The sequence below is a fragment of the Patagioenas fasciata genome, chromosome 7, assembly GCF_037038585.1.
Source record: "Patagioenas fasciata isolate bPatFas1 chromosome 7, bPatFas1.hap1, whole genome shotgun sequence".
Taxonomy (NCBI): Eukaryota; Metazoa; Chordata; class Aves; order Columbiformes; family Columbidae; genus Patagioenas; species Patagioenas fasciata.
Genome location: NC_092526.1, coordinates 668,177 through 685,366, shown reverse-complemented (window position 1 = coordinate 685,366; position 17,190 = coordinate 668,177). Strand labels below are relative to the sequence as shown.

Sequence of the window (17,190 nt, the reverse complement as noted above, 5' to 3'; positions counted from 1 at the left end):
TAGATTTTACTCTAGCAGCAAAGAGATTCCGTGACATTTTCCTGTAGAAGGATCTTCCGCAGCAAACCCAGTCTCTGGTATCTGTTGTCGTTGCAGCGGGTGGCGACCACAGCCCCGAGGTCATTCCCTTCAGCCAGCTCCCGGCCGGCGTGGGCAGGACCGTGCCCGGCCCGGCCGGCGCCGAGAGCCCGCAGCGCGGGGGGGACGCGGCCAGGCGCCTGGCCTCGAAGGTGAGCGCGGCCGCCAGCAGCACGCGTGGCCGTGGCCATGGGCAGGGACGGCACCGCGCGGCCCGCAGTGGGCCCTGGGGAGCGGCGGTGGGCTCTGGGAGCGGCGGTGGGCTCTGGGGAGCGGCGGTGGGCCCTGGGGAGCGGCGGTGGGCTCTGGGAGCGGCGGTGGGCCCTGGGGAGCGGCGGTGGGCCCTGGGGAGCGGCGGTGGGCCCTGGGGAGCGGCGGTGGGCCCTGGGGAGCGGCGGTGGGCTCTGGGAGCGGCGGTGGGCCCTGGGAGCGGCGGTGGGCCCTGGGGAGCGGCGGTGGGCCCTGGGAGCGGCGGTGGGCCCTGGGAGCGGCGGTGGGCCGTGGGGAGCGGCGGTGGGCCGTGGGGAGCGGCGGTGGGCTCGGGGAGCGGCGGTGGGCTCGGGGAGCGGCGGTGGGCCCTGGGGAGCGGCGGTGGGCCCTGGGGAGCGGCGGTGGGCCCTGGGAGCGGCGGTGGGCCGTGGGGAGCGGCGGTGGGCCCTGGGGAGCGGCGGTGGGCCCTGGGGAGCGGCGGTGGGCCCTGGGGAGCGGCGGTGGGCTCTGCGGAGCGGCGGTGGGCTCTGCGGAGCGGCGGTGGGCCCTGCGGAGCGGCGGTGGGCTCTGGGGAGCGGCGGTGGGCCCTGGGGAGCGGCGGTGGGCCCTGGGGAGCGGCGGTGGGCTCTGCGGAGCGGCGGTGGGCTCTGCGGAGCGGCGGTGGGCTCTGGGGAGCGGCGGTGGGCTCTGGGGAGCGGCGGTGGGCTCTGGGAGCGGCGGTGGGCTCTGGGAGCGGCGGTGGGCTCGAGGAGCGGCGGTGGGCTCTGGGGAACGGCGGTGGGCCCTGGGGAATGGCGGTGGGCCCTGGGAGCGGCGGTGCGCTCTGGGGAGTGGCGGTGCGCTCTGGGGAGCGGCAGCTGCGCGGTGCCGGGGGGGTTGGGGGGGTCGGGATCCTGTCCTGGCAAAAGGGGCTGTGTGCTCTGTGTGCCTTCCAAAAGACAGCGTGCTTGGCCTGTGTATAACCTGTATTCTGTGATACAGGTTGAGTCTGAATGTAGTCCGTTTTCAATACTCTGAGAGTCTGAAATAAGCAATTGGAAGCTATTTTTGCATTAGATTATTATGATAAGTGTTTTATTTATTTCCTAATTAGTAAAAATAATCAACATCTGAATTGCTTCATTCATGGAATAGTTGTGAGCAAAACGTGACGTTATTGTTTCAGTCATTAAAGTGATGCGTGTTACTTGGAAACAACGTTTTGAAACCCACTGAAAAGCAAACTTGTTATGTACTGCGAACCGTGCTTTCCGTGTGGTTTGGTATCAGTTAGAAGTATTACACACCTTCGCAGTAATCAGAATAAGGCCCGTTCTCCTCTTTCTCTGTTTGCTACATGAGGGTGTCTTTAATAGCTGTTGTTTTACTTTTGCCTGATGTTGATCAAATTGGTCCTTGGGTCCTTTCAGTGTGTGACACGATGTTGATAAATTAGAGCTAATAAGTTGCTTATTCAGAGCTTCAAGTTATTTTTCTCGTGCTCTTTAGTTACCTGGCTGTTACCCCCCCTCCAGATGGACTGAAATCACTGTTTTCCTGCCAGAATCTGCCGCTTTTATTTCTTCTCCGTTTTTCATGTCGTCCTTTCAGTGTCTCTGACATGACCGGTTGTGGAGTTAGATAATTGCTGTAACACTGAAAAACGCTCTGTAGGGGAAATACAGATCTCGTAACGCTTCATCATAAGTGCACTAACTAATAACCAACTTAGGCGTTGAAGGAGTAATGCCTTTATTTCGCTTCTTGCCCAGGTCGTTGCCTACCACTACTGCCAGGCTGACAACACGTACACGTGCCTGGTGCCGGAGTTCGTGCACAGCGTGGCGGCCCTGCTGTGCCGCTCGGCCCAGCTGGCGGCCTACAGGGACGCGCTGCTGCGGGAGCCGCAGCTGCAGAGCGTGCTGAGCCTGCGCTCCTGCGTGCAGGACCCGGCCGCGGCGCTCGCGCGGGGCGTGCTGGAGCCGCTCGCCCTCCTCCGGAGAGGTACGTGAGGCGGGAGCTCACCCGACCTGACCTCAGCTGCACAGCGGGTGGAAAGATCTCAGAATGTGTGCTTTGGTGCTCTGAGAGAAATACAAATATCAGAACGGTCCGGGAGAAAGGGATTCCTTAGTTGTGGTACTTGTTTGGAACAGGTTTGGAACAGTTTTTTCATATTTTAATATAAAATTCTATGAAACTTACTAAGGATCATGGAAACTTTACATTTTTTTGTTTTGCTAGAAAACTCAAGGACGATGTTGTATCTTGAAGTTAAGGCTGGCACACCTACATTAAAGGATTTAGGTTTTGGGTGCTTTTGAGTTGTTTCAGTCGTCTTTGTCTTCTGTGCCTAAGCCCCTGCAAGGCGGATGTGCTTTCTGCTGGCTTTTAGAACGGGTGCGGCAGTTCGCCAAGGAGCCGTGTGACACCTGGCAGACCTGGCAAGCTGCCCCTTGCCGACAGCGGCTCCCAGCGCGCGGCGGGAGGGAGGGGCTGTGTGTGGGCGGAGCCGGTGTCACCCCGCCGGAAGGGCTTCGCAGCTCTGGAGTTGCCCTCGTGGTTTTTGCAGTTTGTAAACTTTTTTTGTTCAGTACGTACAATACAGGATAAGTTTTAAGTAAACAGCTAATAATTAAAACCCATGTTAACTAGTGGCTTAAGCAACCTATCTATACATGGCCCTCTTCTCATACCCATGCATCTCTTATCTCTTAATGTTAATGGCCTTGTTTACTCTTTTAACTCTTTTAAAGTCAGTTGAGAAATAGATCCACAAGAGCACAGTAAAAGCCACTGTTTCAAGAGCTTGCTTCCACCACTTAGCATTTTATGGCATTGTTGTCTTGTATCTCCTAATGTTGTTTTTAATCTCCTAAACAATGCTTAACTGCCATAGAAATGTATTGCTGTGCATAAAGATACGTTTGTATTTCTTGATGTTCAAAGTTCAGGGATATGTCACTGAATAGGGGAATTTGTGTTCACCCTTTGCTTTTTTATTTTCATCTTTCAGAGGGGAAGATTCCCGAGGAAGACTACATAATTTTGATAGACGGTTTAAATGATGCTGAATTTCATAAACCCGATTATGGTGACACGCTTTCTTCATTTATCACAAACATAATCTCTAAGTTTCCTCCGTGGCTGAAGCTCATTGTGACTGTAAGAACCAACTTACAGGTAAGAACACCTTGCAACGTTTTCCTTACCTCGAAGACTAAGTGATCTTTTATGTTGGTGCAGCTGCACTATTACGAAAAGCAGTACTTTTAGAGAAATTCCAAGTAAAGTCTCTGGGGTTTTTTCCTCCCTTCCTTGCGTGTTTCTGCACAGTGCACAGGTGTGATATTGGCGGCCTTTTCTGTTCCGAATCACCTTCTTGAGTGTGCTAGAATTCATGATGCAGGTGGTGGAATCAGGGTATGCTTCCTTGTCCTCTAGAGAGAAGTGGGCAAATGGGTGATTGAAAGCTTCAAAAAAATGACAGTAATTAGAAGGCCATAGTGAATTTTCCCTTTGGTGTTTACTTGTTGGAGTATTAAACTCTGGATTTTCACTATTTAAGAAGAGATAAGCCACAGTTTTACTGTCTGTGTTGATGATATTGCTATAGATAGATCTCTCTGCATCTCTTCATCTGTTTGCTGCCCCTGGAAAAAAACAGCCCCAGGACTCGTGGTTAAAGCGTTTTACTGCGATGGAGCAGCTGAGAGAGACTGGCAGAAATTCCCATGCAGAATTCCCGTTTTCTGAACTGGACAGCAGAGTTCTGAACTAGGTTCTGGCTTTCTTTCCAGCACTAGTCAGGCTGTCTTAAGATAGTCGCCTACTAGTTTAAAGCAGGTGTGTCTGCTTTAGTCTTTCACGCTGAGACAGCCCCTCGATGTTCCGGCAGCGCTCGGTGTCCCTGCGCCACAGGAGCGTGCGGGGCTGCGCTCTGCTCCGGGCAGCTGTTCTGAGCACAGCTGGGCACAGCTGGCAGCTGGCTCCAGTGCTGCTGTGCACAAGCGGACAGCTGTTCTGAGCACAGCTGGGCACAGCTGGCAGCTGGCTCCAGTGCTGCTGCACACGGGCTGACAGCTGTACTCACAGCTGGGCACTGCTGGCAGATGGCCCCAGTGCTGCTGCAGATGTGTTGACAGCTGTGAGCACAGCTGTCCACTGCTGGCAGATGGCCCCGGTGCTGCTGCAGATGTGTTGACAGCTGTGATCACAGCTGTCCACTGCTGGCAGATGCCCCCGATGCTGCTGCAGATGTGCTGACAGCTGTGAGCACAGCTGGACACCACTGGCGGCTGGCTCCAGTGCTGTGGCCGATGTGCTGACAGCTGTGCTCACAGCTGGGCAGCGGTGCGAAGCACCAGCAGGGGCAGGGTGCCACTGTCCCGACCGTGCCACTGTGCAGCTCCAGCCCTGGCTCTTGCCGCCCCGACTGGAAGCCTTTGCTGCCCATTGTTACATAGAAGGGATTCCTGCGGCAGCGCTCTCTCCGTCGGCAGGCTGCCGCTGTCGCTGGAACCCGCGCCAGCCTGACTCTTCAGCTTGCTGAGATCCAGAGTGGGATAGAAAGATCTTTTTTGTGTGCTGTGGCATTGTTGGAAGTTTGTTAAACCCTTCTGATGCATGACGCTATCTAAGAGGTTCTTTTGGATCTTTATTCACATAAACATAAATGTGTTCCATGTACCACGAACCGGTGTTCAGGCGAAGCCGGTGAAGTGTCTGTGCCATGGTTGGTACTTACCTGAAACTAAAGGGGCTGTAGATGTGTGGCTGGTGCCTCTCTGGGACATGGTTACTGGAAGATGTAACAATGAGATTATTTTCTCTCCTGTCAATTGTAATATTTCTTAATAAATCATGCCTCCTATAAATCATGACTCCTCCTACCTCCCCTCTTTCCCGGGCCTGTTTTATGGTCCAACTCTGGCAACTCTTTTCTGTTCCCTTAGCTGTGAAGTTTTCATTTCTGCAGCTCGTTCCCTTCGGTTGCCTTGCTGAGCTTGCTCATTAAAATATTTGAGACCTTCCAATGAAAAATGATGAGCTGTAGAAATATCGTTCTATCCGTTATCAGGGGACAATGTTTGTAAAGCTGTTCCGTAGGTACTGGATTTCTTTTTCCCTGTCTGGTGCTCACTGCGGCAGAGAGGTGCAGCAGAGGTGCGTTGTTCTCAGTGCTGGAGCGCTGCAATGCCTGTGTTGTTTCCTTCTGTCTCCTTTTCTCCCCTCACAGGAGGTGGTGAGTTCCCTGCCCTTTATCGCAGTATCTCTGGACAACTTTCCAGACAACAAAGAAATTCACGATGACTTGAATGCTTATATTCAGTACAGAATAAATAACAGCCAGGAAATTGTGAACAACATATCTTTAAATGGAAAAGCTGATGCAGCTGTTATTGGGAAAGTGAGTAACCACTTGATCACGAGGAGCCTGGGATCTTATCTCTATTTGAAACTCACTCTGGATCTTTTCCAAAAAGGTCACTTAGTAATCAAAAGCGCAAGCTACAAGGTTGTGCCGGTGTCTCTGTCAGAGCTGTACTTACTGCAGTGCAACATGAAGTTCATGACAAACTCTGCTTTTGAGCGAGCCCTGCCAATACTAAACGTGGCGCTGGCCTCCCTGCACCCCCTGACAGATGAGCAGATTTTCCAGGCTATTAACGCAGGGCAGATCCGTGGCGAGCAGCAATGGGAGGACTTCAGCCAGAGGATGGAAACCCTCTCGTGTTTCCTGGTCAAAAGACGTGACAAGACACGGATGTTCTGCCACCCTTCCTTCAGGGAGTGGCTCGTTTGGAGAGCAGAGGGTGAAAACACCGACTTCTTGTGTGAGCCAAGGTGGGTGAAACCTGCAGTCAGCCATGTCCGGATAAGTGCAATTACATTCTATGTAACTGGTTGCAACAATTAGTGAGAGGACAGAGTAGTGTTAAAATACAAGCGCACCTAATTTTCCAAAATGAAAACTTCTATATATGTAGAGGTCGACTGGACCAGAAGTATGAGAGGTTACAATGAATAATTAACTTTGTAGAATTTGCAAATTTGCATTCGACTTTGTTGCCTTCACGGGGAAATGAGAGTATTATGTTATTAATATAACAAGATTGTTAAGAATTATGTGCAGCCACACCTCGTCTATTTAGAGTGCAGGGACAGAAGAAACAGATCGTTTGGGGTCTTCTAAACATAAATGTAAAGACATTGTCTTCTGTCGTGATATCCATGTAGCCTTGTTTCAGTTTGATCAGTCTCACCTTCTTTGACTGAGAGACCACGAATTAGTGAAACTGGAAACAATAAGCTGTTATTGTTCATGCACATTCTCACATTCTGCATCTTCCATTTTTTTTCACATTCTTCAGGGTTTTATTTCTGTGTTTTCCCCAAAGCACAAACAATGCTGACGTGTGAAGTGCTCCGGGCAGCGCGCTGCAGCGGGTGCAGCAGCAAGGGGTGCAGCAGCAGCAAGGGGTGCAGCAGCAGGGGGTGCAGCAGCAGCAAGGGGTGCAGCAGCAGGGGGTGCAGCAGTGGCGGGTGCAGCAGTGGCGGGTGCAGCAGGGGGTGCAGCAGCAGGGGGTGCAGCAGCAGGGGGTGCAGCAGCAGGGGGTGCAGCAGCAGGGGGTGCAGCAGCGGCGGGTGCAGCAGCGGCGGGTGCAGCAGCAGGGGGTGCAGCAGCAGGGGGTGCAGCAGCGGCGGGTGCAGCAGCAGGGGGTGCAGCAGCAGGGGTTGCAGCGGCGGGAGCAGCAGCGGCGGGAGCAGCAGCGGCGGGTGCAGCAGCAGGGGTTGCAGCAGCAGGGGGTGCAGCAGCGGCAGGTGCAGCAGTGGTTGCAGCAGCAGGGGTTGCAGCAGCAGGGGTTGCAGCAGCGGCGGTTGCAGCAGCGGCGGATGCAGCAGCGGCGGGTGCAGCAGCAGGGGTTGCAGCAGCAGGGGGTGCAGCAGCAGGGGGTGCAGCAGCAGGGGGTGCAGCAGCGGCGGGTGCAGCAGCAGGGGTTGCGGCAGCGGCGGGTGCAGCAGCAGGGGTTGCAGCAGCGGCGGGTGCAGCAGCAGGGGTTGCAGCAGCGGCGGGTGCAGCAGCAGGGGGTGCAGCAGCGGCGGGTGCAGCAGCAGGGGGTGCAGCAGCAGGGGGTGCAGCAGCGGCGGGTGCATCAGCAGGGGGTGCAGCAGCAGGGGGTGCAGCAGCGGCGGGTGCAGCAGCAGGGGGTGCAGCAGCAGGGGGTGCAGCAGCGGCGGGTGCAGCAGCAGGGGGTGCAGCAGCAGGGGTTGCAGCAGCGGCGGATGCAGCAGCGGCGGGTGCAGCAGCAGGGGGTGCAGCAGCAGGGGTTGCAGCAGCAGGGGGTGCAGCAGCGGCGGGTGCAGCAGCAGGGGGTGCAGCAGCAGGGGTTGCAGCAGCGGCGGGTGCAGCAGCAGGGGTTGCAGCAGCAGGGGGTGCAGCAGCAGGGGTTGCAGCAGCCGGGGGTGCAGCAGCGGCGGGTGCAGCAGCAGGGGATGCAGCAGCGGCGGGTGCAGCAGCAGGGGATGCAGCAGCGGCGGGTGCAGCAGCAGGGGGTGCAGCAGCAGGGGGTGCAGCAGCAGGGGTTGCAGCAGCGGCGGGTGCAGCAGCGGCGGGTGCAGCAGCAGGGGGTGCAGCAGCAGGGGGTGCAGCAGCAGGGGGTGCAGCAGCGGCGGGTGCAGCAGCAGGGGATGCAGCAGCGGCGGGTGCAGCAGCAGGGGGTGCAGCAGCGGCGGGTGCAGCAGCAGGGGTTGCAGCAGCGGGGGGTGCAGCAGCAGGGGTTGCAGCAGCAGGGGGTGCAGCAGCGGCGGGTGCAGCAGCAGGGGGTGCAGCAGCAGGGGGTGCAGCAGCGCCAGGGGCCGGGGCTGCGGGCGCGTTCCGGAGCCCCCGCTCTGACAGAACCCGCGTGTGGCCCCGTCCTGCTTAGCACCGTTGGGTTTGAAAAGCTGGGGCAAGAAGCCCCCCACAGCTTTATCCCCAGAAGAACAGTCTAATTAGCATACCATTAATTGTCCAGTTCCAGTATATAGTCTTATTATTGTATAGGGTGTAGGAACCTTGTCTTCCCGGGGTTATGCCATTTCCACAGTTACCAGAACACCGACCACCGACCAATGTAGATGTAGAGTTACTAAGTACACACTGTATCTCAAATTTCAAAGGATTCAGGTCTTTTGCTTCTGAGAGCATCGGGTTTATGTGAGGAGCCTGCGGTTTGTGGCGGAGCGATGAGCGGGATGCACACGGGTGTCCCGGGTCTGACGGGCAGAAATATCACCAGTGTGCTTCAGCTTTGCGCTCTGCCGTTGCGTTACTTTGTCCCGGAAGGATTTAGTTCAGCTGTAGCGCTGTGCTTCCTAGCCTGACAGGCGCGGTGCTGGGCGTCGGGCGCTCCCTCGAGCACAGTGTTAACAGCAGACCTCTCTTCATCCTTTGCTAGGAGCGGGCATGCTCTCTTGGCTTTCATGTTTTCTCGACAAGAAGGAAAGTTAAACCGCCAACAAACTATGGAACTTGGCCATCATATACTTAAAGCTCACATTTTTAAGGTAAAGCTTACAGCTTAATAGGTTTGATGATCTGTTCGTATTAATGTGTCCTAAAGATTCTCCTCTGCGTTGCTTTGATAATTTGTTGGAAGCTTACGCAAAATACTTGGTAGTGCTAACAAACAAAATCACTACTTCTCTTTATACTGATGAGATATGGATATAAATAGCATTTCTAATCCTACAGAGAGATTTCCTGTTGTGTCATTCCCGTAGGGCCTCAGTAAAAGGACTGGGATTTCTTCCAGCCATCTGCAGGCGCTGTGGGTCGGTTACAGCACCGAGGGGCTGTCTGCCGCCCTGGCCTCTCTGCGGAACATCTACACACCCAACGTGAAGGTAGGGGAGCAGCGGTCGTGTGCAGCCAGCGCTGGTCTGCCGCTCTGCCTGTGGCTGTTGATGAACCATCCAACTCCTGCAACCCTCCGGAAGGAGAAAAGCCACCACTGTCACCTGTGACAAACCCCTTTAGAACAAGCCTTCCTGTGCTTTTTTAAGCTGTTGTTGAAAGTCCAAGGCGGTTTCCCTTGCTCGTTCTGACGGGAAGGTTTCACCCCGGCCCGGTGTAGCCGCTCGGTGGCACAGACAGGTGTGCGGCTGCGTTTTCGGGGCTCAGATGCACCTCCCAACGGCCGGACAGACGTGTTTGTTTTCAGCCGTGTTTTCTGCTGTGGGGAAGTATCAAGGGTACTGTAAAAGGGGAAATACTGTGAGAGCAAAGGGATGTCAGAACTCAGCACTATTACTTGAATCCCAGGGTTGTGGATAAGGAAATGGAAGCCGACGAGTTGCAGTTTTAGCCAACTGCTAAGCCTTTGATTGGAGATCGGTGTGTGCGTGCACACACACGCGGCTCTCGTAGTTACTGACGTTGTTCTTTATGCAATCTGGTTCTTTACTAATGGAGTCGATGCTGCTGCTGCGTGAATCTGCAGAGCAGTAGCAAGTGACGCAGATGGAATTGTGGTGAGAGAGCAGCGAATCTCAATTCCAGGGAAGCAGTGAGTCTCCTGTTAGGTGTTCGTAGGTCAGTAATTCAGTGATCTGTTTGCTAACTGATTATTTTAAACTTCCATATTGCTATATATGTGATAAAGTCAATGTCTGCCAAGAAAATCTGCATCAAAATTAGAGAGTAATCTGTGAGTACCTGAGTCAAGATGTTAAAGTCTCTTCATAAATTCAGAAATATCTGAATTAAATTTTTTTTTTTACATTAAATTTTAGGTGAGTCGGCTGCTGATCTTGGCAGGAGCAAATGTGAACTACAGGACTGAAGTACTAAACAACGCTCCGGTGCTGTGTGTTCAGTCGCACCTGGGACATGAAGAAGTGGTCACTCTCTTGCTAGAATTTGGAGCTGCTATAGATGGAGCTTCGGAGAACGGGATGACGGCCCTGAGTTACGCAGCCGCTGCGGGTCACTTGAGCATCGTGTCGCTGTTGTGCAAGAAAGGTGCAAAGGTGAGCTGGTGCACGGACTGCGGGATGTGCAACCAGAAAATCACGCAAAGGCATAAGAAAACTGTCATTGATTACATCATTATACAGTTAACATACGTAGACTCGGTCCACTGATCACAGCCTCTGGCCCATCCGCTCGGCCCGTTTTGGGTGCACCTCGCTGCACTTGCGTAACCTCGCATAACGTGGAGTGTCGTGGGACGGTGCCGGAGGCCTCGCTGAGCTGGGGCAGACACCGCGGCCCTGCCCGTCGCCACGGCACCGGCTCACCGGAGGCTGCCGGGTCGGTTAAGCGTGGTTCCCCCGTAAACCTGTGCTGACTGCTCCGAGCGCCTTCGTGTCCTGCATGTGTTCGGAGTTAGTCCAGGACTAATGTCTCCACCGCCCTCCCGGGGACGAGGGGCGGCTGCTTGGCCCCAGCCCCTCTCCTTGCCCCCTGCAGGAGCCGGCCCGTGGCTCGCAGGAGCCGCTCTCAGGGCCGTTCCCTGCACCGCTGTTCACTCTGCACGTTTCTCCCCCCGCAGGCTGACTGCGTGGACAAGAAGGGGCAGTGTGCGCTGGTGCACAGCGCGCTGCGAGGGCACCGCGACGTCCTGCAGTTCCTGCTGGCTCTCTGGGGCGCCGCGGCCCCGCGCAGGAGGCAGGTGCTGCAGCAGGCGCTGACGGCGGCCGCCAGCATGGGACACGGCCAGGTGCGCTCGCCCCACCTCTGTGGGATCCGTCCGAATTGTGCAGCAGGGCTTGCAGCTGTTTTTAAAAGAAGTTCTGCTTTTAAAAGCAGAACTGTTGAAACTTTTGACATTTGAAGTAGTTTACACATTTGTAGCTGCTCTTTTAAATGCTGTACTTAATTATCCAATAACATATTTGCTTCAGGATTTGTTTTATGTGTAACTTTCCGTCTGCTTGGAAGTTGTCCCAGGTCTCTGTGGCAACGCTGCTGTTCTGTGTCAGCGATCCACCCCAGGATGTGTCTGCGTTAGGTCGAACTGGTTTTTCATAGTATAACAAACTGTATATTGCACGTGCTGGCACTTTTTAACCTGCTGCACAGGTCAAGGTTCAGACTTAGCTTAAGGTCACAGCAGAAATGTGGGATTGTCTGCATGTTCATGACGAAGTGTTTGCCAGCATTACAAGATGATTCAGTAAAAGGAACACTGGGAGTAAACATATACTCGGAATGCTTTAGAGATGTAGGTAATACAAGGATGTCTTGTGTTCACTGGGAAAATAAATCTTAACCTTGATATGAAGTGATCAGTAAGCAAAGATACTTGAGTAGAGATCACACTGCTCAGGCTGGTGGAGTTTCCTGTGTGTGTTACAAGTGATGTGCCACAACGGGAACTTAAAATCTACTCCATAAAGCCATTTAATAGTTACTGGCTCTAATTCTGTTTTTCAATTGCTATAAGATCAAGAATCTGATCTTTGAAGTTGTTTACATTATTCAAACACAGAAGTGTCTGTGTGCAGTTAACGTATGGTATGATACATAAGCTGTCACTGTCTCACAATGTAAATTTGAGGATTCTGAACTATGATTAACTTGAATTTACAGATAATTCCTTCACTCTCAGAAAAGCCCTTCGGTGGTATCCACTGATTCAATGAAAGCAGTCAGCTCCTGAGTATCAGCAAAATAGGTTAAATTAATCACAAATACTTACCTGAAAATGTCCGTCTTTTTCCATTTTAGGACACTAAGAAGCCTAATTCTTCTTAGTTGGAAAAAAGACCTGTCTGTTTAATGAATTTCAAATAAATTATAGCATTTTAACTTTAGAATCTCCGTACACTGTGTACAACACTTCTCATACAGGCTGAGGGTGCCTCTGGACTTTGTCCTTTCCTGCCTGTGCCTCTGCCCGTGGCACCACGGGTTTCGTTGGCGCAACTCTGCCCTCCCTGCTCCGCAGCCTCGGCCACCCTGTCCCCCACCGGCCACCCTGTGTCCCCTCGGCCACCCTGTGTCCCCCACCGGCCACCCTGTCCCCCACCAGCCACCCTGCATCCCCTCGGCCACCCTGTCCCCCACCGGCCACCCTGTCCCCCACCGGCCACCCTGCATCCCCTCGGCCATCCTGTCCCCCACCGGCCACCCTGTCCCCCACCAGCCACCCTGCATCCCCTCGGCCACCCTGCCCGCTCCAAACAGCCCCCAGGAGATACTGGAATTCTAAGGTCTCTCACTAGCAGGTGGTTACAAAGCAGAGATTTCCTGAATGAAATAGGAGCACAGCACAGCTTCATTTTTAACTTGTCTGAAGTGTAAACGTCAGCAGATAACAATGCATGCTTGAACCATTTGGAAAAAGGCTAAGATATAAACCGTGTAAAAGGAGGAACAGAGGAGCTGCTGTTCTACAAGATGTATGCGAATGGTGTCTCCTTCTCCCGCTGTCGTGGACAATCTGGAGCGTTCTCGCTGAACTGGGCTGCCTCGCTGCTCAGGCTGGGCTTTGTCTGGCTGATTCTGGTGTATGTAGGTCACATAGGAGCTCATTAAATCATCATGAAAACACCCTGAACCAATTAACAGAAGGGCACTGGGCTTGTTTTTAAACTATTAATAGTTGCAATAACATTTTATTAAGTTGTACTAAAATCCTGCTGAACTTGCTTTGATGGACTACGAGCAATATGAATTTTAACTGATTCACATGCATTAGGAGAGAAACAATCTCCCGTGTTGTACAGCTTTTCCTGTCGTGACCACGGGTGGGTTTGTGACCCTGCGTCTCTGTTTTTGACAGGTGGTTTGTTACCTCTTGACAGCGGAGAAGGACCACGGGATAGACATCAACGACACCGATGCCTTGTGGGGAGAAACGGGTATGTATGTTCTCCTATTTGCTAACTGAGTTGCTCATTTAAGAAGTAAGAGTATTACATTTTGATTTTTAACATTTTCTGTCATAATAGTCATGGGAAAATAGCAGTTTTAATGATGAAATGCAGTTTGTAAGTACAGAGGTTTTTAACTTATTACATCTACTCATCTCATATATTGAAGAGTTATTGTGTATTAAAATTACTGTACATTACTGACTTCCTAATTAAATAGAAATTAGTCTGTGGACATACAGTGCTCCAGGCTTCAGTGCAGAGCTTCATAGGGTTGCCTGTTGAGGATTTTGTCAATGTTGGTTTCCAGGAGAAGCCGGGCGGTGGCGTCCTCTGCCTGGCGGGGCAGTGGCTGTGAGGCGGCCTTCGCACGGATGGGAAATGCCGCGTGTTTTTTACAGACAGACTGTAAACGGGGCAGCCTGCAGCTTTTTTACCATCTTGTGTCTTGGTTTCATTGAACAGCTGAGATGGCACAAGCAGGAGCGAAAATGGTCTCTTGTAATGATTGCCAGTAGCCTCTTCACACAGTGGAGAAGCAGAACCGCCTCCGGCTGGTGGGCTTACCCAAAATATTCATAAAGATTCCTGTGAACGTACAAACTGTGCACGATGCAGTCGTTATCTTTGAGACTCATGTTTTTACTAGCCAGAGAATGCCTGTGGCACACTGATCTAACTTGATTCCGACTGAGGTCAGTCCAGGAGCAGTGAGGCGGACCTCACGGAGCAGCGCAGTTGGAACGGCGGGGTTTCGGGGGCGCGGGGCGCTCGGTGACGCTGTGTGTGTTCAGCCCTGACAGCCGCGGCGGGCCGGGGGAAGCTGGACGTGTGTGAGCTGCTGCTGGAGCGCGGCGCGGGCGCGGGCAGGAGCAACCGGCGCGGCGCCCCCCCGCTGTGCTGCGCCGTGCGCCACGGACACCGCCAGGTCAGCACCGCGCTCCCCTCTCGGCCTCTCCAACGCCCTGCGCGGTTTCTTACACGCGTTTGCACCAACCTCTAAGGGTCGTGTTCAGAGGCTCACTTTGTATCACTTTAAATAAGTTAAAAAGGCTTCGAATGTGCATTGGCCACACGACAGCCTTAGTTATAGTGTACCTGAAAAGTAATACATGGGAGTTTAAATATTTTGTTTCCAAGAGCGAGAACAGAGGCAATTTCAGATCCCCTGCACTGCTGCAGTGTTGGTGGAGAACCCCGGGGTCTCCCAGGACAGCCCCGGGCTGCACGCAGTTTAGACCTGAGTTGCACGGGGTTTCTCAGGGATTGCTATAAATAACACCTTAGTCCTCTTCCTTAAAAGATCTTGCTATTATGACTGAAATTCAGATCTGCCAGTTTATTTTTAAATGGCCATTTTCCGTTCCAGATTGCCGAACTCCTAGTGGAGCACGGGTCTGATGTGAATTTGAGCGACAAGCAAGGCCGAACTCCACTTATGGTGGCTTCTTGTGAAGGACATCTGAGCACTGTGGAATTTCTGCTTTCTGAAGGTAGAAAAGAAATAGTGGTTCGAGGCAGCGCAGCTGTGCTAGAGACTGCATGAGCTGGGTAGCTTTGCCTATTGAACAGGACATCTTCATAACAAAAGTTGTTTTAATTTTGCAGGTGCAGCTATTTCATCTGTGGACAAAGAAGGACTGACCGCGTTGAGCTGGGCCTGTCTGAAAGGGCACAGGGACGTGGTTCAGTATTTGGTCGAGAAAGGAGCAACAACTGATCAGACAGACAAAAACGGACGAACGCCCCTGGACCTGGCAGCGTTTTATGGAGAAGCCGATATCGTAAGTAGAACGAACAGCAGAAAAACTAAGCATGTACTGAATACAAAACAAAGCTTAGAAAAAATACTGCCAACCAAAACAGAAAGGAAATTGGAGGGAGTAGCCAGCACTGTGAGCATCGTGAGTGCAGTGCAGCACTTACTCAGAAAAGCATTTTCTAGAACCAAGGTGGTTGTGGTGAAGTCCAGCATTATGCCATGATGTTTTACAGTGTGCTGTTGCACTTCATCGTAAGAGTTTTAAATCTCAATAAAAAGTAGCATTTACAATTCCTGTGTTGGATCAAACTGGAATAAAAACACAGCCTGCGGGACGTGAAAGGCAGATACATGTCTTGTTCAGGCTCTGTAAGGCTGCCCAGGTAACTGACCTGGCAGGGCCCGTGCGCAGTGCAGCACAGACCCTGGGGAGAGGTGGAGCAAGAAGAGCAATGCCAGAGGAGATGAAATGCACAAAGATTTTGCTTCCCCATCCCCGGGCAGCATTACTTGTCTTTAATAGGTATCCTGCATTCTTTGCATTATGGGGAGAGAACTGTCAGAAATCCTGACGCTTTTTGTCCTGCAGAGATGGCACTGAGCGCATCCCGGTGTGACTGTCCGGCCTATTGATGTGCAAATACAAGACCAGAGGTGTAAATTCATTTTTTCTCAGTTTGTTCCACAGGCCATTTCAGAAATGGGGCAACAACTGAAGTTCCTTTTTCAGTCCTGTACCTTTCTTACATACGACCTTCTTCCTCTGTAATAAATGTTACAAGAATTTAAGGCATTTTAGGTGAAATGTTTCTGAATCTGAAATGGACCATGCATGCAACTGACATCAAAAGTGTACAATAAGTTTAAAGCCTGTGATTTAGAATCCTGTGTATCTTTAAAATCACAGATATTTGAAGTGATTGTGTGTTTTTGTTCTCCTGCTCCAAAGCTCTGCTGCTGAGCACAGTTCAGGCGCCTGACCAGACAGGGCTGCGGGTTCCGCCAGGCGCCTGGAAGGACCCGCTCAGGTCTGCAGACAGAGCTCCCCGGCTGCGGGAAGAACGGCAAGCGCGGGCTCTCCAGCGCTTTGTGGAGTTCACATGCGCAGCGCCCTGCTGCAAACAGCAGCTCTTGAATAGAGATGCTGCTCTACAGTACAACTTGCTATAGCACGTCAAGTCCCATTCTCCCTTAGTCAGAATTAACTTGAAGTTGTAAATCAGCCCTTAGATTTGGTGCTGCCTGTAACTGACTTTTGCCAGAAGTTGCATCCCGGGGCTGTTCCTGCGGCCGGGGGCGTTTCTGGGTGACACCGGGTGTCCAAGCAGGAACGTCTGTCCTGCTGGGGACCGAGGGACTCCCGGACACTCGTGTCTGCAGCGGTTTTAAAGTGGCGTTAGCGTACTATGGGCTCGGTGTGCTTCCAGGAAGATGAGGTTGTAGCTTCAGTATTTCACTGTTCTGCCTCTCCTACCAAAACCAGTGTCTCAGGCTGTCCTGTTTCTTCTTGCAGGTGCAGTATTTGGTAGAGAAAGGAGCAACGATCGAGCACGTCGACCACAGCGGGATGCGGCCGCTGGACAGAGCCATCGGCTGTCGCAACACGGCGGTGGTGGTCACGCTGCTGAGGAAAGGAGCCAAACTGGGTGAGTGAAGCCGCGTGTTCTCGGGGAGACCACGGAGTGTGTGCTGCCAGAGCTGCTGCGTGGGCGAAGGAGGTGAAGTGTGCCTGGAAACGCACCAGGTGTTGGCAGGGTGTGTGGTTTGCAGGTGCCATCCAGGGCAATCCAACTCTTTCAAAGGCGGGCACTCAGGACTTGAGTCAGAAAGGAGGAAATGCAAGTAGTTTTATCCTGTTGCTTTCTTTGATTTGTCAATGAGGTCCGGAGGAGTCAGTCCTATGTGGTTACTCTATCATGATATAGTTAAACAAGAAAATGATCATTATGCTGTTAGTCATATTTAATTCTGGCACTATTACCAATTTAGATTAAGAAGATTTACATTTAAATAAAGTATAAAATTGTACATTTCTGCAAAGGGTCCAAGACCTGTACATATGTCCAAATCATGTGTTATCAGTAGGCAAGTAGATGGTGCAGCTGTGTACATGATAATTATTGAAACTGTAGTACCTTTAAATCATCGCTTATTTCTGTTTGGGTGCTACATATGATCAAATATGGGTCCTGTACTTAGGCCTGAACTTTCCCAGGGCAGTGGTGGAGTCACCATCCCTGGAGGGTCGGACAGACGGACATGAGGTTCTCAGGACATGGGACAGCGCTGGGTTATGG

At 52.5% G+C, this 17,190-nt stretch overlaps 2 protein-coding genes across 6 annotated transcripts in view; one reads left to right on the top strand and one right to left on the bottom strand.

The window, feature by feature from the left end:
- The window catches only part of TANC1 (tetratricopeptide repeat, ankyrin repeat and coiled-coil containing 1), a 73,094-nt gene that overhangs the window by 51,323 nt on the left and 4,581 nt on the right, over positions 1-17,190 (top strand). For all 5 annotated transcript variants that reach the window (XM_065841251.2, XM_071810635.1, XM_065841250.2 and 2 more), the window contains 13 exons: positions 97-230; positions 2,040-2,271; positions 3,284-3,450; positions 5,507-6,114; positions 8,709-8,817; positions 9,034-9,156; positions 10,045-10,281; positions 10,806-10,973; positions 13,041-13,119; positions 13,926-14,059; positions 14,501-14,624; positions 14,740-14,915; positions 16,407-16,539. In XM_065841251.2, the coding sequence (XP_065697323.1) occupies positions 97-230; positions 2,040-2,271; positions 3,284-3,450; positions 5,507-6,114; positions 8,709-8,817; positions 9,034-9,156; positions 10,045-10,281; positions 10,806-10,973; positions 13,041-13,119; positions 13,926-14,059; positions 14,501-14,624; positions 14,740-14,915; positions 16,407-16,539 (2,424 nt within the window). The remainder of the gene's footprint in view (positions 1-96; positions 231-2,039; positions 2,272-3,283; positions 3,451-5,506; positions 6,115-8,708; positions 8,818-9,033; positions 9,157-10,044; positions 10,282-10,805; positions 10,974-13,040; positions 13,120-13,925; positions 14,060-14,500; positions 14,625-14,739; positions 14,916-16,406; positions 16,540-17,190) is intronic.
- Positions 13,210-17,190, bottom strand: part of WDSUB1 (WD repeat, sterile alpha motif and U-box domain containing 1) — a 28,388-nt gene continuing 24,407 nt past the window's right edge. Inside the window, exon 12 of the transcript XR_010651582.2 lies at positions 13,210-16,804. The gene's annotated coding sequence lies outside the window, so the exon portion shown is untranslated. The remainder of the gene's footprint in view (positions 16,805-17,190) is intronic.